General features: G+C 41.9%; 1 protein-coding gene across 2 annotated transcripts in view; it reads left to right on the top strand.

The window, feature by feature from the left end:
• Window positions 1-850: 850 nt before the first annotated feature.
• adamts2a (ADAM metallopeptidase with thrombospondin type 1 motif, 2a) overlaps window positions 851-21,869 on the top strand; it is a 143,959-nt gene continuing 122,940 nt past the window's right edge. The window contains exons 1-2 of one of the 2 annotated variants that reach the window (XM_042493311.1): window positions 851-1,075; window positions 2,713-3,122. In XM_042493311.1, the coding sequence (XP_042349245.1) occupies window positions 988-1,075; window positions 2,713-3,122 (498 nt within the window). In that variant the 5' untranslated portion in view covers window positions 851-987. The remainder of the gene's footprint in view (window positions 1,076-2,712; window positions 3,123-21,869) is intronic. The other variant, XM_042493310.1, reaches the window with a different exon arrangement.

Raw genomic sequence — 21,869 nt, 5'->3', positions numbered from 1 at the left:
CTTTGTGCCTGCTATATTCTTTTAAAAAGAAAAAAAGAAAAACAAAACCATTTCTGAAAATCTAAGTGGTTTTATTCATATTAGTTGTTGGCCTTATGCTGCTCATCAGTGTTTGTGACAATATAAGATTAGTGGTCAAGAGGGGTAAATGATGTGTTAAATGAGGGCAAGCAGGTTAGGGCTAGTAAGACTTTTCTCTCTGTCTGTAAATTGGACCCTTGGGCCCTGCAAAACTGACTGCGTTTGCGCCAGAGAGCCACACGGGGCGCTGCTGCTCACCCAACCCAGGACGCTTGACGGGATACTCAAAGTTTATGCAAGGCTTGCAGCACATCAGGGAATCGGCAGAGAGGAGAGTTGAACAGTAGTTTTGATTCCAGAAAGAGCTTCCAAGTTGCAAAAAAAAATCACTTTTGAGCGCGAGTTGTGATGAAGCAGCTTGTTCGTTAATTTCGCTGCATTTCTTGTCGATGCGAGCTGTCAGCGGGCCTGTCAGTCAGTCAGTCTGCAGCACGGCCAGCGCTCTGAAATATCCTCTCATCCTCCCGGAGACACACAGGGAGTGTGTGGGCGCCCGGTGCCCGGTGCGTGCGTGCGTGTGTGTGTGTGTGTGTGTGTATGTGTGTGTGTGTGTGTGTTTGTAGAGTCGGGGAGTTGTCAGAGCAGAGTGGGGGAGCACGCACAATGTGAGAGAGGAGTTGAGAGAAAGAGAGAGACATAGAGGAGGAAAGAGAGGAGGAGAGTTGAGTGAGAGTGTGTGAGTGGGAGAGAGAGAGAGAGAGAGAGAGAGAGAGAGAGAGAGAGACCTCGGCTGAGAGGAGGAGAGAGAGAGGGGAGGAGAGCTCCGTCTCTCCCGGTGCACTTGGCAGTCTAGTTGCGGGCTGCTGTGCTGTTGCTGTCGTGGCGTGGCTGGTCGCGCCAGGCGGGGAACTTCACCACACTGGAGCCCGGAGTCCCACTCTCTCACCTGCGCAGTTCGGAGCTGCCATGGGTCTCTCGCCTGGATTTACTGTCCTAATTATTCTACCGGCCTTTCTGCTGCACACCAGCGGCCTTTACATCGCCAGTAGCGTTGGTACGTACAGCACAGTTAAACGTGGTCAGTGTTTATGTTGTTCTACGTTTCTGCTGATCTCTTATCAGCAGAGCTGCACGGGGCGCTTTCATGCGCTCACTGGGAAGTCTGGAGCTCAACGTAGCGGCACAAAAACACTGTCCGGTTTCCCGTGTTTGTATTTTTAATTTATTTGGCACGCTTTTGCAGTTTTTGCAAACAACATTGTAGGACGCGTTTGCAACTTCTGTGCGTCCTGCTGTGGTGTTTGGTCTTTCTGGAGGTCCCTCGGCGGTGCAAGCAGTGTTGTGATTTGCTTTCTTCCACCAAGGGGATAATGATATCTGGGGTGTAAAGGGGCATCAGATGCACCGGTTTACTGTCGGATTTTGCAGGGAAGTAGCCCTAACATTATCTGATTCTGCCGCTGTCGCATCTATCGATCTGTCACAGGACGCTGGAGTCGGATGTCAGCCTATTGATCACACTATTATCAAATCATCCCTCTGACGTGGAAGCTTGAGTAATATTAACAGTGTGTGTTAGGTTTGATCAGTCAGCAAACTTTAAAAATTAGACATGACAGATGGATAAGCAAATAATAATAAATGCACTTGAGGACCACGTATAAGGTGATGGCACAACTGTCTCTGTGATGGCATTGACACGTTAAAGTGGCCTTTAAGAGTGTGTTTATGAGTGTGCGTGTGTGTATGTGTGTGGGCGCGGGGAGCATTTCTCAGGTCGCCTAAAAAATGCACCTGCTGTCACTGTCACACGAAATGCTCCTCAAGCCAAGACAATATCAAGCGTTTTAACTGTAACCGATAGTGCAGTAATTAGCATGTTGGTAATATACAACACTGATAATTATAATGATGATTAGGATAAATTGTTGCAAAATGCATTCCAATGTGCATCATTTTTATTAAAAGCTCTTTAAAAGAGGGTTTTGTTTTCCTTTTTTTACTCAGTGTCGAGGTTATAGAAATCACTTTTCACAGATCGAGCAGCCTGACAGCGAGAAAACAGCGTGAGAAAGCCGCAATTAGCACCTTGATCTTGTACTGGCTTTCCTGTTGACGGGAGAAGGGCACAGAAGGTGTCAGGAGCGCAGCGCGCACTGCTGAGGCTGCCGTTTCCAAACGCGCACTGCCAAGTACGGGGGTCGCCTCTGGGTTCATGGGTGGGGCTGTGCTTTGTGGTGTGTGTGTGTGTGTGTGTGTGTGTGTGTGAGTGTGTGTGAGTGAGCGAGCGAGAGAGAGAGAGAGGTTACTGCTCTTATTTCTTTTATTTATTATTGTGTTCCATGTGACGCAGAATAAGGAATAAATAATTCCATGGCATGCTTGGCATTTTTCTAATCCCTTTTTCCCCCCTCCCACCTCTTTTTTCCATCCTCCACTTATTACTCCCCATTTTCTCCACTGTTTATCCCCCATACTTTCCCATGACGTCTCCTCCTCTCCACATTGTGGTTTCTTTTTCTTATCTCCAACCTCTAATGTTCTTCCTTCCCACCCTGTTTTCCACATTTTCAAATCTTACTCACCAAATAAAAATCTTTTCTCTTTCTCACCTGCTTCTGCCTCATCCTCACTCTCACCCTCTCACCCCCTCACACCCCCACCCTCTTCACTCAACTGTCCTGTTCCCAGACTCCCTGCAGCATGTCCTGGGGGAGTATGGACTGGTGAGGCCGATCAGTGTGGACGCAGAGGGCCGCTTCCTGTCACACGCCGTCTCGGCTGGCCGCATGGCAGGAGGGCAGTCCCGTAGGCGCCGGAGGAGGGAGGTAGGAGTAGGCAATGATGAGTGGGAAGGACCAAGAGGAGAGCCCGTGGCCTTTCAGGAAAGGCTTTACTACAACGTCACAATCTTCGGCCGGGAATTCCACCTGCGCCTGCGCCACAACTCCAGGCTGGTGGCCCCCGGAGCCAAGATGGAGTGGCACGATGACAGCGACAGCACCCGGCACTCTGAGCCACTACACGACGAGTGCTTGTACGTGGGGGACATCACAGACACGCCAGGAGCCTCTGTTGCTATCAGCAACTGTGACGGCCTGGTGAGTGGACAACCTGTGTTACGTCTTATCTGTGTGACCGCTGTGGTGTTCATAGAGCTTGGTGTGAAGCTGTCTGCGGACAAAATGACATGAGAGGATGCAGGAGGGCAGATGGTGCATGTGTGAGTGTGTAGGGGAACTCTATGTTTAAAGAATAGATATAAAGATACAACCATACAGCAAAAAGCAAGAGCTTTTTGCCCTTTGACCATGTCTCTGTCCCTGGTGAGTCTTTGTGGTTGACCTCATAGCTCAGAGGTTTTCAGGGGGTCAAACTTATGATTTACACTGGTTCTCTCCCTAACGTCCTCTAAACTGGTTTTAACATCAGGCCTGCTGTGAGAAATACCTGAGTCATGTTTTCATCCCTCTGTCCTCTGCCCCTTTTAGTTTGCTCATGTAGAAGGGGGGAAGGGATTATTAAAGGAATACACAGATGTTTTACAGATAACCTCGGTATTTATGCCTATATCTCAGCACAGTGCTTTTAAAATGACATTTCGCTCGCTTGTCCTACGCACTACAAACACATACCTAAGCACAGGATAAATAGCGGACACCACAACAGCATTCGAATAGAAGCTGCCACCATAAAATATTTTGGTTGCACAACAGTTGCGCAAAGAGCCTGAATTGTAAATGCTTTTAATAGAGCTGACGATGAATACAGGAAAAGGAAAAGAGATGGCAAACAGTTGGTGAATGGCTGTCGGCAAGGGAGAGAAGTGAGATATAGACAGTGTGAAGAATGTGCACAGGAACTGCTGAGATGAGAGGATGCAGAAAGATGGAGACCAGTGCCCTAGGAAGAGGTGGAAGGGACAAGTGAAGGGAGATAAGCCTCGGGATGGGGGGGTTGCGGGGGGGGGGGGGGGGGGCAGGGAATGATGAGATTGGGGGGAGGAGTTCCCCTCATTAGGAAAAGTGTTCATTAGTCAGCCAGATCATCCCGCCACTGGAGCTGAGTAGCAGCGACTGGATCCGTTTAGGGTTGAGGACACAGGGGACTGAGCAAGCAGCTGAGAGAGCAGGCAGGGAGCCAGGACAGCACAGGCCTGACATGCCCACTTAGCCTGACACCAGCCAGCAGCAACTCACTGCTGCTGCGGCCTGTCATTCCAGGGCCTATTGGCAATTTCTTGGAAAGGTTGCTGTCAAAGTGTTCTTGGTTAAAGATAACAGATCAGAGTGACTCCACTGCCAGGCATGCCAGGATTTTAAAGGAGAGATTCACACGTTTTAAAGTCGGTCTAAACTAATACTCATAGGGTCGGGTACAGGTGACATTTGAACTGATACCAGTACTGGTACCCGTACTTTTGGACTGGACTTAAAATGCAATTTTGCTCCTCTGCTTTTCTCTAATCAGACATAAAGATAAACTTCTGTTTCTGTCTGTCTGTCTGCTTGTGTGTATGTATGTCTTCTTGTTTAGCAGGGAAACTAGGATATTGTTAAAATAATATACAAACAACATAGACCAGATGCCCAAACTATTGCGGCAGATTAGCAGTACAGCAACAGTCTTAGTTCGCTGAGGGAGGAGAGGCTGCGGAGCGCCATGTGCGGCTTCATGACTTTTGGGTGCTTATGCCTCCTGTTTGAAGTCAAATCAGGTGGCCTCGTGGAGTTCCGTTGCCGGCCTCAGAGCTCCGTGGCTGCCTACCAGACTTCGGGGTGCTTTGCAACACTTCCAACTCTTGTCTAAACCTGGTGTTCTCCCCGAGATGCACGATCAGGTAATGATATTTGGCAGATGGATTTCAATTGAATAGCTCCTCGGTCATACCAACATAGTTCCATTAGTGCCCTTAAAAGTACCGTCTTTGGCACCCAACACATGTATATGTTGTGTGTGTACAAATCATTTTTTCTTCAATGTTGTCATTCCTCCTGTTCATATTGGCCCTTCCTTAATGTGACTTAATGTGAGTTAGAAGATTGGGCACAAAATCCTCAGTCCTCCAGAGATGTATTCTTGATGGTATCCTTTAAAGTTTTTGTCCACTAGTAGTGCTAAAGAGCAGTGTTTGTGGGTCCCCAAATTATAAATTTAAAGATAATAAAATCATTTTTAATTTATTTACTATTATTATGTCATTTCATCATGTGGCTCATGTAAAGGCCTCATATTGGTTCCTGCTGTTATTTAGGTTTTTAAAGCCCTGATGAAGACTAGCAGTAGTCAAAACATGTTGGCTTTTTTAGTGATTTAACCACAACAATAAATAATATTAATTAATTAAATATTAATATAAATCCTCCTCCTTTTCTGCATTTTTAGAATGCTTGGATTTCCTTGATGCTAAACCAAGGTCCCTAATTTGTTTGGCTCACGCGCAAGGACAGGCATGTATGCAGTCGAGCACATGGGCACGAGTCTCATTCCTGCCGCCAGTTATTACACTGTTCCAACGATCAAGCATCGATGGTAACATAGTGATGCTCTAACAAAGGCAAGGACAAAGAAGACCGCAAACTAGCATGTTTTGCATTTAACATGGTTGTCAGGCCTCGATGATTTACACAACATTTTGGTGAGGAATACTAAATGTAAACATAACTGCACAGGGCACCTGTTTAAGTGCACTCAAAGCTTATATGAGACTTCAGCAGTGAGAGTTAGATGGATAGAGTGTTTATCTTCCAGACTTGTGGTCTCTGTAGTGCAAAAATATATCTATATTTTACTGTCCCTCCTCTGCAGCTCAGCTATAAAACACTGACAGGAGAAACAAATTTTAAACTAAAAAGAATGTAATTTATGAAAAATGTTTACTCCATTTGTCTAATTCAGACTACTGAAGTCTTAAGGATTCAATTAAACTTGAATTTTGAACTTTGGATCATGTCTCCCATTACTCATATTAAAGTTGCATTACGAGGGGATCTCTTCAGGGCCCACGTGGACGGAAGGAATTATGGACATGTGACTTTTGTTTTGAGAAACAGTGCCTGAAACAATGTGAACCTTTCCTTTAAAATCAGACCGTTTTCGAAATATAATCTTGTAGAATTTCCCCTTTTGAAATTGCTGTGACTGAGGAGGAGTAAAACAACATTGTTACAATGAATTATTAGATAACTATTATTGATATCAGCGCTGTAACAGCCAAAGCAAACAGTCCAAACAAAAAAAAAAAACCTTTTATTAATCACATTATTGCTGTCCACTTATATTTAATTTGTTTTTTCCCCGCCCCTGAACAACTCATGTCATTACTAATTAATTCTTACAACCCTTTAGGCATGCCAAGAAATACAGCCGAGCTCTGTCAGGCTCTGCCTAATCTCTGCCCACATCTGTCTTTTTAAACTCAGCAGAGCCACGTAGCCCAGCTCTGCCCTGCTGTGCCCACTTCCTCAGTGACCCAGCCACCTGGTTAGAGCTTTCTCTGCCCTGCGTTGCCATTCACAGCCAAAAACCTCTTGCTGGCTGTGATCCAGGGTGTGTGATGAGGGGAAGGAGAGAGAGAGAGCCAAGACAGGGGCAGATAGGGTTCAAACCAGAATACAAGAAAATAATAATAAAGAGGCAGAGGAGGAAAAATGAAGAGGGCAAAGGATATAGATTTCAAGAAGTAGCAAATGACCAGAATAAATGAGAGAGCATGAGAGAGCACAGGGAAAAAGGAAAATCTTTGAATGGACAAATGACCTTTGGAGGGAATTGGATTTCTGTGAACAGAAGCTGTGATCAGCTGGTTAGTTCTCTGGATGCTTGAGAGGAGGCAGCACACTGTACGGTATGAGAACTAGGGAGCGCGTTTGTGTGTATGTGCTTTTAGTCCTACATCGGTGCAGAGCAAAATGAAATTAAACTGCTGCTCAGACTGTGTTTCTGTGTGTGTGTGTGTGTGTGTGTGTGTGTGTGTGTGTGTCTGTGTCTGTGTGTGTGTCAGTCTGTGTGCATGAATCAAACAAAAATATAAACTCATAAGCTAAGGAAGTTTCCACTTCATGGACGAATGTTGTTGTATATACATGTATATACATGTAATTCTGCATATGAATTATGCAGGGTCCAGTGTTACCTTGTAGTTTCAAAACTGGCACTTTCTACAGGGTTCCCACAGTCATGAAAAAACTGGAAGTCATGGAACTAGAATTTACAAAACGGCTTAACGTAGCTGTAACATGCATCGATGTGTGATGTATTGTTTACCATCATGTATGTTTCTTCATTCATGCCCTATGTTGAGTATCTCTCCTTTATGTCTGTCAGCTAGCTGAAATTACAATTATGGGCAAGTAGGGCACAAAAAAAGGGTCCTAAATAAGGTGTGAAAAAATTTGAAATTTTGTCCATCAAAATATGTGTAAACCTTGTTCTGAAGAATAGCAAGACATCTCAATGTAGGAAACTAGAAGGACACTCGGAGAAGTGCAGACCTCATCCAGCGCAAAGGTGAATAGTCCAGTCTTTTATTAGAATGATAGCTCTGTAACAGCTGCTTTCTGTGGAAGACTAAGCAACATTATGTGTAGGAAACCCCAGAGGATTACTGGTACCAATGATTGTAGATTGTGATATGGAGTCATCGTATATCTAAAATTGGCTTTGACTTATTATGATTGAATTTTACTACAATCTACTGGATTTAAAGATGTATGGCATTTATGCCAAAGCCAAATGCCCTCGCAGCATTAAATATATACTACACAGGATTGTCAGTTACTGTTTGTAAACACACTTAAAGCCGACCTCACCTGAGTGCTACATGCCCAGAAACATCTAAAACACAGAAAATAAGAAAATACTGGCAGAATCTTGGCAGATAAGTACACGGCCACACACGTCTCATGGGTCATAAGTGATGATTTAGAGATATTTTGTCTATATGTGTCTATACATTGTTTTTTTTTTTGTTTTGTTTTTGTTTTTTTAATCATCAGCATAGTATAATTTTACCAAAAGCAAAAAATAATTTTGTGTATCTGCCCAGTGTTTTGGATCTGCTCCAAAATGTAATGGGTTCCTCTCTGACCCATGCCACACACTTCCACCAAGTTTCAGAAAAATCAGGCCAGTAGTTTTTCTGTTATCCTGCTGACAAATAAACAAACACAAACACTCTAAACCAAAAACATGTTCTCCTTGGCTGAGGTAAAAATGGCACAATTCCATTCAGCTGCTTTGGTTCAGGATCCTTGTTTTGTGCATGCTGGCTCACTTTGAAAAGAACAGAGCCATTGTTAATATCATTAGTAACACTTTTGCTTTTCTACTAATCACACAAAGGCCCATTTATTAGTTTACCTGATTTACCTTAAAGCACAGAACTGTAAATGATCAATTAGAAAATGTTGTGTATTGAAATTTTACAGTAATTATTTTGTCCTTGTAGATAAAGATCATAAAACAACACCAAATGATGAATGAACATCCTCTCGGACTGAACTTAAGAGATTAACGCATGCAGCAGTATAAAGGGAAAATCTGGTGCATTTCAGAAATTTGTTTTGTGGTTTGTATTCAGTGGTTAAGATTGGAGGTGCAGGAGAAATGTTTCATGTAACATTAAGACTATCCTCTGCTATACTAATGCAAAGGGCATGATGCTGGCATGGTGGCTTGTTCAACTGTATGTTTTATTCATCTGTAGTCATATTTCAGATGTGTTGTTGACTTTATTAAAAATAAATCATGTCTTACAGGTGAACTGTAAGCATCTCATTAAAGATAACAGAATAAGTAAAAAGAAACCCCTTCGGGGCTAGAAGATGAGCTGTCTTTCCGTAATATTTCATTACACTTACTTGGAATTTGAAGAAGGTGGTTTTGTTTTAATATGTTCATCTTGTCAGACACAATACTTGAAACCTGCAGGAAGAATTTTATCCAACAAAACAAGGTGGATTTAGGTGAGAAATGACAGTAAATATCAAGATCTCAGTTTCTGAACTTGAATAGTGTAGATGCCGATGGTGTTATTATTTTATAGCTGTTATATTGTGCACTCGGCATTTACTTCATCATTATACAAAGTAAGTTACAGCACAAACATGTCTATTTCTGCTTAAATTGTCACTTTGTAGGTTCATTCATTTTCATCAGTGGATCAGTGCAACTTGTCTATTATTTGTTTTAACGAAAGCTGGTGCTTTTTTTATGAGCCCTGTTTACTAGGGCTTAGTCAGAGTCATGTTTTCCACACACCCATTCATGATTTCACAAGGTGAAGTGGTTTTATCCTTTTAAGTAGCCGCAAGCAGAGACAGAAACAGAATTCAGCTGAGAGTGATTTATATTATATGTGTCCATTTCCAAACTCTGAATGCTCAGCATGCACCAATGTGACCCAGCAAAAGTTAAGACAGAGAAAATGTGAAAGAAAGAGAAGAATCTTGAGTAGACAATCTTCAGAAAAATTCAAAAAGCAAAATGGAAAAGAATTTATAGGTAGACGGTTATGGAGTTAAATCCTTTTGAGTCATTAAAAGTCTTAAATATCCTATCTTCCACCAGGATGTACTTTTCTTTCAAACAAACCGCAAACAAAAACTTTTTGTCTTTGCCTTTGTTCCGTTCCGTCCTGTCCCGTTCCGTCAGGTTCTGTCCTGTTCCATTCCATTGTGTTTTGTTTTGTTCTGCTCTTTTCTCCTCTGTTCTGTTCTGTTCTGCTCAATTCGGTTTGATTTGGCTGTGTTCTGTCCTCCTGTTGTATTCTATTCTATTCTGTAACAGATATAATTAAAATAATGGACATACTGTGGATTGAAAGACAAACACACACACACACACACACACACACACACACACACACACACACACACACACACACACACACACACACACACTCCTCTTGCAGTGTTGCACATCCAGATATCTGTCTCCATTGTGATGCTTCCTGTCTTCAGGGCCACAGCACCTGAGAAAATCAGTCAGTTCTGACAAATGGTAGGGCAACTTCAGGTTAACGTGGGAACAGAGGGTCACGCAGGTCTGTGGAGCCGATAGGCGTGCACGCAGGCCAGAAATGAGATCCAGCTGGGTAAGAAGTTAACGTCATGTCTCAGAGTTTGTAACAGAGGAAGTACGCTGTCTGTCATTTTAGAGGTTACTCCTAAAATCCAGGTGGCTGCACACCTGGATGACAGGACACATGTTGCCCCAGTGGTGTACATTGCACGATTTTACACATACATGCACATTAGACTGGAATGGAGTCATGTGCTCTAACACACGGTACACCTACAGTATGGTCAGATGCTCAGACTCACAGCAGGGACACACAGCAGCCAAAAGCAAAGTTCCCCTGAATCATCTTTACCTCGCTGCATGACAAAAAAAAATTGTGCACACATTTCTCTTATTGTCTCCACCCCTCGCTCCTCTCGCTCTCCTCTCTCAATCTTTCTCTCTGTCTCGTGTTCCTTGGCCAGCAGCGGTAGCAGCAAGCAGGAGAGCTCTCCTAATGATGGTATTAAAAGAGTCAGGGAAATGACAGAGAAAGAGAGAGAAAAAGAATGTGGCAGACAGCTTTTTGCTCCCCAACACCCACAGATTCAAAGCTCCGGCAAAAAAAGAAAGAGACAGCAAGAGACAGTGTTCCTTTAGTGAGCAGTCTTTGTCTGTTTTTAGCAGCAGCTCTGCTCCCAAGCGCTGATCAGACAAGTGGTATTGAGGGTTAAGGGTATTGCCCGCTGTCTATGCATAAATAAATAAAAAAGTTTAGAGCCAAGAAGCCAGATCTAGATCTCACTAACTAGAGGATATTTTATGCCTGCTGTTTGCATAGTATGGGCGCCATCATTTGTTGGCAGATAATTAGCCCTGATCCTGTGCAGGTGTTGCCCTTTGTATATTCTGATATGCCATATTTATGTATGGCTGTGTGCTTCAGTCTGTTCATGTGTGTTATTAGTGCACAGCAGGAATGCTGGAAGGCGGCGGTGTTATTTTGGTGCTTTCATTGAAAAGACTCGACATCAACAGCAAGGAGAAATGCCAAAGCATTGACAGGTGGTTTATTTATTTTTTTTCTGTGGGTGGGTGCTTGTAGATTGCACATTCTTTGCAAATACTATGAAAATTGCCTCCAGGGTCGCAATTTAATGTAATGATGTTGTGATTGTAACATGTCTACAATTAGAGAGGTTGTAAAGTTACTAAAAGGGATAGTTTAGATCTTTGGAAGTGGGGCTGTATGATGTTTTTATTTATAGACAGTATATTACAAACAGTAGATGTCAGTCTACACTCCCCAGTTTGGAGAAACAGGCAGGAGTACCGACACAGAAGCTAAGCAATCTACTGCTGTTGACGGGGTGAGCAAAACTCATGAAATTTATTTATGTGTAGTGAAATTGTTCCAGTAATGTTTCATGGAAAACCTGCCACATAATGTAACATAATAGAGAATGTATTTTCTGACGCTGTTGACATAACGTAGCTCTAATAAGTGGGACGTTTTGTTTACCATCACGTATGTTTCTTCATTTTCTCCCAGCATTTCTTCTCTCCGTTTATGAGAGTTTGAATCTGATATGTTTGAAAAATGTCGGGTAAGAAGGGCAATCTTGTTTTTTTTTTTTTTTTTATGTGGGTCCTTGAAAAGTCATGGAAAAGTTTTGAAATGTTGTCCATGAAAATGTGTGGGAACCCTGTACATTTCTTAGCTTTAGTTTCGGGCTCCAGCCTGTTTCTCCAAACTGGGGGCGTGCCAACTAACATCTACTGTATTTAATACACTGACTATGGATAAGTAACCCCTAAAACCCCACTTCAAAACATCCAAAGCCAGCAAACACACACAGCGCATGCACTCATACATCCATTTCTGTGCCAGCAGAGGGCTTAATCTTGTGAGAGTGTGTTGACAGAGGGGCAGGCCAATCACAATAATATCCCCAGAGCTACACTAAATGCCAGCGGCACAGATGCTTGCGCCAGCCATACCCCTTGAATACGCTCAGTCATTACCTCCACATTAGGAGTCAATAGAGAAGGAAGCCCTGGGCTGAGCCGACCCATCCATCCATCCAGCCAGTCTGGCAGTTTAGCTTGGTCAGGCGTGGCAGCTCACTGGGCCCTACAGTATGTTATTCCACCCCGGGTCACACGATAAGCAGCTCTCAACTGTAATCAGCTCAAATTGAAATGATGACATCAATTACAGCACGGCGCACAGCTGTTATTGACCCCAGCCCCTCACTGGCTGTGTAGTGTAGGTTGTGTGTGGGAGAAAAAAAACAAAGAAGAAGTGGAAGGGTGATGGTTGAGGAAAGCCTGCAGGAACCGCATGGCTGGAGGGAGGGCTGGGTGTGGAGAGGCCAGACTGCTGAGGCATGGTATGAATGGAGAGACAGCCAGCGTGAGAGAGAAACGTGTTCTTGGTATCTGATTGCAGGTTCCACCCTGCAGTGTAGCTCCACTCAAACACACAATTACTCAATCTAGAGCTATTATCAGACAGAGAGAGAAATAGAGGAAGAGAGGGAGAGAGGGAGAGAGGGAGGGAGATAGAGAGTCAGATAGAGAGCAGGCCAATTCTGAGGAACACTATACAGAGCAAAGGAGTGCTTTTACCAGAGCTGTGATTACTGCCGCTCACTCAGTGCACTTAACCAGCCCCCTTGACTCTCTTTCGTCTCGCTCTCTGTCATTCACAGAGCGCTGGCTCACAGCACATGGTTAGTTTGAGTGGTTGAAATAACAGGATTCATCTGAGAAAATAGAGCAGTGGAACCCCAATGATTATAGGGAAACACCTCTGTGATGTCACAATAACAGCAGGTTGTTTTCATACTAGAATCAGCTCCAACACTGGAGTGATGCACTGTGCCTGTGATGACATAATGAAATGGGGGTTTCCTGGATTCTGTGATGTCATTATGATATTCCAATTTGAATTCGTTTTTAAAAATGCAGTCTGCAGGGTCTCTTTCGAATTTCACCACAATGAACTGATTTTGTTGTGATCCCAATAATATCATAAATTGTGCACTTTTATTTTTTTCAAAAACAATGATCCATGCTTTGATTTAACCCTTTGAAACCTGGAGTGACATCAGTTTTCTTGTCCTGCTTTCAGACGCCTTTCACAAGTATTAAAACCTTTTAAACCTGAGCGAATTGGTGAGATATATTTTAAAAACAAAAAAGCAATGAGCAATGTTCCATGAACTGCAAGAAATAGGTAATGTAGATTTTTTTTTAAAGCAAGGCAATGATGTGTAGGGAAATGAGAAAAAAGCTAGGGAAAAACTATATAATAATTATCATAATTACATATTTAAAATTTTGTCACAGAATTATGATAAATTTTTTTCATTTTTAATTGCTTTGTTTTGTTTTGTTTCTTTATTACTAGTTTTCAGGTTTTCCTCTACTTTTTTGTTTTACTAATTTCTAGCTGTTTTTTGAGTCATTTCTTATTTCATTGCTCATTGCCCTCTTTTTAAGAAATCAAGCCAATTTGCTCAGGTTTGAGGTGTCGTAGCTCTTCCCAGACATTCACAGTTGGGGTAGAGAAAAAAACAAATATCAAATGAATGGAGGAAAAGAAGTATTTCATAGTCAAAAATTTTAAAAAGTGAATCCATTAATGTTTAGCACATTTCAAAGTATCCGAGGTCACATTTAGGAGAGCATCTGTGATGTTTCAATGACAAAATAAAGTTAATTCTCTGCAGTCCAGATGGGCCAAGAGAGTAGTAGTGCATAAAACTACAGTATTCTTCAGAGTAAATGGCAATAAAATAAGTAATAAAATAGAAAATAGACCAGGCTTGTTTGATTTTTTTTCCTGACTTCTGAACAGCCACCACCAGCTCTCCAGTCAGTCAGTCAGTCAGTCAGTCAGTCAGTCAGTCAGTCAGTCAGTCAGTCAGTTAGTCAGTCAGTCAATCAGTCGGCCAGCCAGTCCCACAGGCCGCAGGGCCGTGCAGGAAACTGATCGATGCTAGCCACATCAGCAGTTCTCTAGCTAACAGGCCCCAGCAGCCTCTGTGGAGGATCTTGGAAACAGGACGAGACATCCTCCACCATGTTCCAGCGTCTTAACAACCCTTCTGCCTGCCTACCCCTTGCTGACCCGTCCCATGTCTCCTGTGGCCACGCCGTCTTTACCTCCCAGCCACCACACAGGTGGCTTTGTACTCTTAAAGTTTTCCCCACATAATCCTCACAAACAAAACACAACATGAGAGAGATGATGATGAGAGAGAGGAGTGAGCGAGGGAGGGTAGGTGCAGGAAAAAGACAGTAACACAAAGGGGGAGGGAGGAAAAGAGTGCGGTGGAATCTTAATGTGACCAAACCTGAACAAGAACAACAGCAGCATCATAACCGTCACCACCTGCTCAGTGCTCAGTCAGAAGGGAGGGAGGAGAGACACTTCTTGATTAGCATGAAGAATTTAGCTTTTTATTGTCTCTTCCTCTCAGCTAAGGTCACTTGCCTGCTTCCAGAAGCTAGTACACTTCTCTTACTGATCATGGATATTTTATGTTGCTTTCACTGCATGAGTGCATACTCGACCCCCCTAAAAAGATGTGTGCATTTTGTCCCAGCCAGATCTAATTAGTTGTATTTGTACTTCCTCTGGGTTGAGTTGTTTAGCTGTCTCATTTGTATTTTCTGTTTGCATGTTCCTTAATGGAACAGAGCCTGTCTGTCTGTCTGCATCTCTGTCTGTCTGCATGCAGTGTCTGTGGTTGAAAATCATTTTGCTTGGCGCTTGATGCAGCAGGCAGCTAAGCGGCAAGAATCGCACCTCATAACAGAAACTCACACCCTCCTCATCTTACTAACGCTGCCTGTTTTTGTTTTGTGCAATAGAGAAATAATCACTTTTTCTATCCCAGTGTATTATGTTTGGGTTTTTTTGCCAGTGCATAAGGACCTCGGGAATTGTTAGTGTACCAGCATATGTAATATATTATATAATAATATATTGTATTCTAATAACTGACTCTGTGGGGGCTGGAGTGAAGCAGCAGAAACAAAGAAACACATCTAGCGCTTTGATCACTGTGACTGATCGTCTGCCAGAGTGTACAAGGAAAGCTTTGGATACTGCCTTAGAATTATGTAATCTGTTTGCCAAGATGTAATGTAGACTTTGAGATGACCTTGTCCATGTATAGCTCTGTGTGAGATTTAGTTTTTGTATCGCTGGCCTTCCAAGGTGTGCTGGATGTATCTACAGGGGATCGGGGTCAGGGATAAGCGCCTTATCAACACTCGGGAGGGTGATGTAGTTAGCAGGTAGGGTTGGCCGATATTTATTACAATAAAATGAAGACACTAGTCTGTTGAGTTTAAGGTTACCTTTAGATTAAAGGACCTGTATGCGACACTCAGAGCATTTATATGGCAGTAAACCACATCGTGCTATGTAAAGATGTTTTGGAGTAATGGCGTCCTTAGCAGAGAGTAAAGTCAGGCTCCCTCTGTGTGTGCTGTGAGTGGAACTTCTCTGTGGGTTGCTGTGGTAGTGGGGCTGGCCCCACGTTCAAGTTAGTCAACATGAGTCCCTGTGTGTGTATCCTCCCGACTAGATAATCACCATAGTAGTAGTACAATGGTTACTGCTACTATGGGGTAGGGCTGGACGATTAATCAGATTTTATTTTCGATTACAATTTTTGCCACCGTTTATTTTCAAAACAAGATGATAGAGTTAAAACGATATTGTGCCGCGTGAAGAGTCTACCTATGTTGCTCCCATTATGTCTTTAATTTTATAAATCAAGCGTACCCTTAGCTTATGTGCTCAGCCCATTTCACCAAAGCCTCTAAAGAAGTTTCAGTGCGAGATGGTAACAGGGAGATATGACGCACCACCTCTCTGGTTGTTTTGAAACTCTGGTGTCTCATTTTGGTTCTAGATTGTATGTGCAGAGAGAGAACGCAAGCGAGAACGAGCACGAGCGGGGAGAGCAAACGTGTGTGTGTCGGTGACAGTGACAGTCCCCATATATGTGCCAGGGGTTTCATGATTTCAAGTCTGATTTGAACGTTTATTAAAAGCAGCTTTTTGATTTTGATCATCATTATCAAAAACAAGATTGTGAATTCTTTTCGCATTTTCATTGAGCCATGTGATCTGCTGATCTTTATGAATCAAGACCAGAAAGTCTAACAGCGGCATGGCTGTCAGTGCTAGAAAAAAACTTTAATTTGTGAATTGAATCAAATTGCGGATTTGGATAATTGTGACACTGCAAGATGATACCAGTTGGAATTATGTCTTTTCCCTTTAGAAGAGCAACATTGTGTGTGATCAATTGCTCATTCCCGGGGAAAGGTCTAACTACTGGTGAAAATGTGCATGCATATATTGGTAATGCGTATAATGCTGAGGATTAAGTCATATTTTAGTATTTACCATCTTTGTTGCACCTATTTTCTCGCCATTAAGTGACATTAGCCTACCCCTGTTTGAGACTGTTTCATGGTCAATTGGCGCTTTAAGTGTCCAAGGTATTGCCACAAAGTTGCTACCTTGTGTATCAACAAAAAGTTTTCTCAAAGGGAGTGCCTGTCTCGAACATTAGCATGTGATGTATTAAGATCCCTCAAACCACGCATTGCCTATTTTGTGGAGGGAAATGTCGTTATCATGATCAGTGTTTATATGGTTTATATATCACCTCTGCTCTGTTGAAGTGTCCTTGAGCTAAAGTTCTTGTTAGCTCTTTGCTAGCTGCTGCTGGTAGTCAGTCCTGACCTCTGGTTTGCCAGCAAAGAGGACAGGAAAGCAGAAGAGAGATCAATGAAGAAGCATGTTAATAGTAAGCTGTTTCCTACTGCACTGTTTGTATGTTTGTGCATTTGAGTTGGAGCTGCTGAGACCTCCCACATGTGATGTATTTGTTAAGTTTTGGAGTGTGTAGTGCCATTTGTGTGACTTAGTGTAGCACAAAGTCCAACTTCTGAAGGTGCTCAGCTAGGGACTGCACCATATTTTTTTTCATCTGCATCACGATGTCAACGTGAGTAATTAATACCTCATGAAAGACTGCAACATTGCGCTCAGAGATTTTTTGAGCTAGTTGAAAGAGAGTGCCAGTAGAAAACTGAGCTTTGTAATGCAACTATCAATCTTTAAAAAGAAAAAAAATGTGTTCAATTCAGTGTTTAATATATTCAATAAAAGGATGTTATAAATAATTTCCTTTAATTTTTTTAATCTGACAAGCAATTTGTTGTATTTCAGCAGTATGCTGAAAGCAGCAGAAAACAGAGCACACTTTAATATGTGTTTATTGGTGTCAAGTAATATCATTATTGTGATATTTAACAATGTTATTGCATATTTTCATCATTTTGGGCAGCCCTACTTAGTTATTAAAACAGGTTTGAAGGAGCCAGAGATAAATAATACAGTATCCTCATACAGCAGTTTGTATGATACCTAACAAATAAGCACCATACAAATGACGTAACGTACTTGATGTAAAGTTACGTACTTAACGTAAAATTATGTGGGGTAGGTTTAAGAGAAACATGGTTGGACGCCATCATGTTATATACTTACAAAGTTCACCTGGTTTCACACAGTCCTTAACACCGCTCCTGAAGAAAGTCCTGTATTTGTTTGACCATCCACTCCAACCTGCCTCCTTAGCTGCTCTTTATATTACTTTATTCTTTACTCCCATTAGCATAATGGCCACGTGATCATGGGTTATACACAAATTACTGGCCCATGAATACATGTGTAATACGTATAAATTTCGGTGCATTGCTTGTAATAGGTTTCTGTACGAGCAGAACAGCCTGTAGGATAGAATAGCTCTGCTGTCAGACTTAGTCTATTATTGGTTATGTTTATGGCCAGAGCCAAAATTGTGCATCCTTGTGCTATCGTCACACACACACACACACACACACACACACACACACACACACACACAAACACACTCTCTCTCTCTCTCTCTCTCTCTCACTCTCTCACACACTCTCACACATAGCTCCTCTTACAGTGTGATGATTGACAGCATCACTTGGAACACAAAGGGAAATGATTTTTTTCTCAGAAGCTAATCCTTTGCCTCTCTCCTTCACACACACTGACACTCAGATGCAGACACACAGGGGAGAAGGGACTTATTGTCAGGTTGTGCTCTATCTCCACAGTTCATTTATAATCCTCTTTCTCCCTTTCTGTACCGTCTCCCCACTTTCCGCCCACTCCCGCACACACCACCGCTTCCACCACCACCCGGACTGTAGTCTCGTAGCTCAAGGCTGGGATCCGCCACACAAGTCCCCATTGTGGCCAAATCAGTGAGACTGGCAACATGGTGAGAGTGGAGGGAGGCTGCTACATGTGAGGCAGGCTAGATGAGGAATGAGATACAATTGAAATAAGACATACTGGAGAAGAAGAGAGACTAATGGAGGACTAGAAAAGAAGGGGGTGTTCGTTTTTTTTCTTCTCTTTAGGCTCTCCTCTCCTCTCCTCTCCTCTCCTCTCCTCTCAGGATGGTGGGTGTGACTACAGCTGACTCTGATGCGATGTGACAGGGCCCTCCTCTCTGTCCTTTTTACTGGTGTGTGACAGCGTGAAGCCGCCATCCACTTCGTCTCTTTTTCCCATCCCATCTCTTCACCTCTCTTACCGGCTGGGAGACAAATAAAAAACATTTCTGAGTCTAGCTATGTGCCCTTCCTCTTATGCTGTCTTGCTATCTGTTTGCATGGTGTGTGTAGGCCCAGATGAAGGTGTGTGTACCTTTTCTTTGTGTCATCTTTAGCCATTTTTTCAATTCAGCTGAGCATGAAACACAAACATATTTGAGCCAAACATGACAATACAAGAAATAAAGAATAACAGCTGTTCAAATATGAAGCTCTTCAAGAAGATTTAATCAATAAACAGTCCAAATAAACATACGTAATAATTAAACATGAAAGGAAATCTGTTCCGTCTGATCTCTGTAGACTTGAATTTAGTGTGGTACTCTGTACTGGAAGAATTGGGAGGTATGTTTTCTTAACATTATAGCGGTGTTTGCCGAGCACACATTTCTTTTCAGGGCAGGGTGACCTCCCAGTTAGCATTTCTGGAGCTGTGTTGGCCTGTTTCCACGGCCACTCTGTGCTGACCAAGGCTCTATCTTGTCAAGGAATTTCTCAGTTTGGGGTTAGTCATAACAGCCAGGCAGTCTTATTCTGTGCAGAGCCTGTTTAAGGCCAAAGTACGTTCTTCTTTTTATGTATTTTTTCCCAATACTGCTGATATTTTTCATGTCTTTTTGTGTGATTGTGTTGTGTTGTGAAACTGAAGGCTGTCCTGGATTTATTCAGTGTTGATACACTTACACTGAAGGTCCAAGTTGTTGTACTTGTCAGGGATTGCCGGCCCTTTTTTGACGACTGAGTATTAGTTGTACACAGGCCTCACTCAGACCTGCATGCATTTTATCAGAAGCTGCTTTTTAAGGCAAGACACAACAGATCAAAACATACATTTTTCATGCATGGATTGATTTTGAGATGTTGGGCTATTTGGCTTCCATAACAGGACTTCTTTCAGACAAGTGAAAAATGTGCAAAATGTGCAAAATTCATATTTAGGTTTATTTTATTTAAGATTTCTGCTATGGAAATGTCTGCAAAAACGGCATACTTGATAAAAAAGCCTAATTTGAGCTTAATTTAAACATAAAATATCAGAAAACTTGAAAGAGAAAATGTCTTAATGTAAGTAATTAACTGGATAATTATGATGGTGATATCCATCAAGTAAATTCTTTACCCACGTGTCATACATTTGGTTTAAAAATTTATATAATTTTGCAATATATATCTTTGAAAGCCCTTTTCTCAAAATGAGTTGAAAGTATCACTTACTCCAAACTTCACAGTTTTAGTTCCATCTATATCCTGAATTTTTTTTACGTAAGAGTTTGTTCATATATCATTCACATCCCAATTTACACATTCTATTCTTAAAAACATGGCAAAAGTTGAGTATTTTCTAGTTTATTATGAAAAGATATATCCAAAATTCCCTCTATTAAAAAGACTCAAATATGTCAACAAAGTAAAACAATAAATCTAACCTGACTTCGATAATCAGATGTTTGCAAATCAGTGCAATATTAATTAGTTAAATCATCATTTGCATATTTAAACATAAAATGTCTGGAAACTTGAAATAAAAAAATTGTCTTAATGTAAGTAATTAAAAAGGAGGATTTTCATGCTGGTGTCTATTTGTTCAATTTTTTACCCTATTTATCTATAGTGTCTCACCTTAACTTAAAATGCCAATTTTGCCTACATTACTTGTTTACCTTGTCTGTAAGAGATACAGTAATACCAGAAATTACCTTACATCTCTTTTAGTCAGCTTCCAAATCATAGTTCTCTATTTTTGGGATAGAAAATAATAAGTGTTTCATAGTGTCATAGTATGACTCAACACAATCAGCTCTAAAATTGTCTTTGCCTCCAAATGTTTCGTGGGATTCTGTATTACTCACACCGTATTAGTTGTAGTAGTGTTACTGTAGGGTTGTCACTTCCTCGGGTTTCCCGCCAAAATCGGTCTAGTTGGAAAGCAAAGTAGTCCAATAATTTCTGTAGATGAAGGTGACCAAAGACTTACAGCATGGATTTGATTTTTGCTGAGGCCCTTAAGACTTTTTTCATGGGGACATGAAAGACAAATTTTTGGTAGTTTTCCATTCTAGTATCTTTCCAGTTATTCTTTTTTTTTTCATCTCAATATGACGACACAGTAATAGCTCGCTGTGCATCTCTGAATCTGCAGGGTTAATCACCATTAGAAGTGTTAAATTAACCTCGAACTAAATGTGTGTCGATAGGACGGGAGGTCCAGAGCCCGCAGAGGCCTAGAAAGATGCTCATAATAGCTTGATGTTTTGGGCTGTCTGATGGGCTTTTTTTTTCTTGCTGGTTCTCCTTCCTCCACTGCCCATCCATCTTTATCTCTCTTTTGCCCTCTTCACATCCCTCTCTTTCCCTCCCACCACAGTGCGTAGAGGTCATAGCCCCAGCTGAGCCACAAGCTGTTGTTGCCTTTCACTGACTATTCTAACTGCTAATATGACCAGCGAGCCCAGTTTATCGTGTTACTCTCAAGTTCTGCATGAGCATGGTCACACAGGAAGCTTTAGTTCTTTAGCAGAAACTGTTAAAAAAGATGATGTTGGATTAAACACTAACAACCACACCTGGACTGGCATTTACCATTTTGCTATTAAGGTGAAAACCTTACATCCTCATTTGTTTTATGTTGATGAAATATTCAATGTTAGGCGATCAGTGCTGTGATGTTTTTGCATTCCACCCCCACAGATAAAATGATAATGAGTGTTCATGCTCCAAAATAGAGGTACAGAAGTACATTTTGTTTGAAAAAGTACTTTCTTTTTTACAGACGTAACATCCAAGTATATAAAGGGCCTCAGATACTCCACTGTAGCTTCATAAACATTAAGAAATTCAGTTCAGGCTAATTCAAAGGATGAGTTACTGAAGTCATACAGGGCCTGAGACACCTGGATAGTCATAAATGTAGACTGTTAAATGACTTCTCAGGTACATTTGGGTCACTTATTGTTAAGCCCCTTTCCTACTGCACAGCAAAAAGAAAAAAAAAAACACTAACAACCACTAACATCTGGCTTGTGTATTTAATGGGAAAGGTTGCAAAAGACATTCATTTCTGAGACAAAATACTCTGCAGTAGTCACAGGTATTAATCGGATCCAGCTCCAATCTGCTCTGATTGCCAGTGATGGAAATACAAACAGTCGGGT

Source organism: Plectropomus leopardus, chromosome 9 (genome assembly GCF_008729295.1).
Source record: "Plectropomus leopardus isolate mb chromosome 9, YSFRI_Pleo_2.0, whole genome shotgun sequence".
NCBI classification, from domain to species: domain Eukaryota; kingdom Metazoa; phylum Chordata; class Actinopteri; order Perciformes; family Serranidae; genus Plectropomus; species Plectropomus leopardus.
This window is presented reverse-complemented; position numbering and strand designations above follow the sequence as displayed.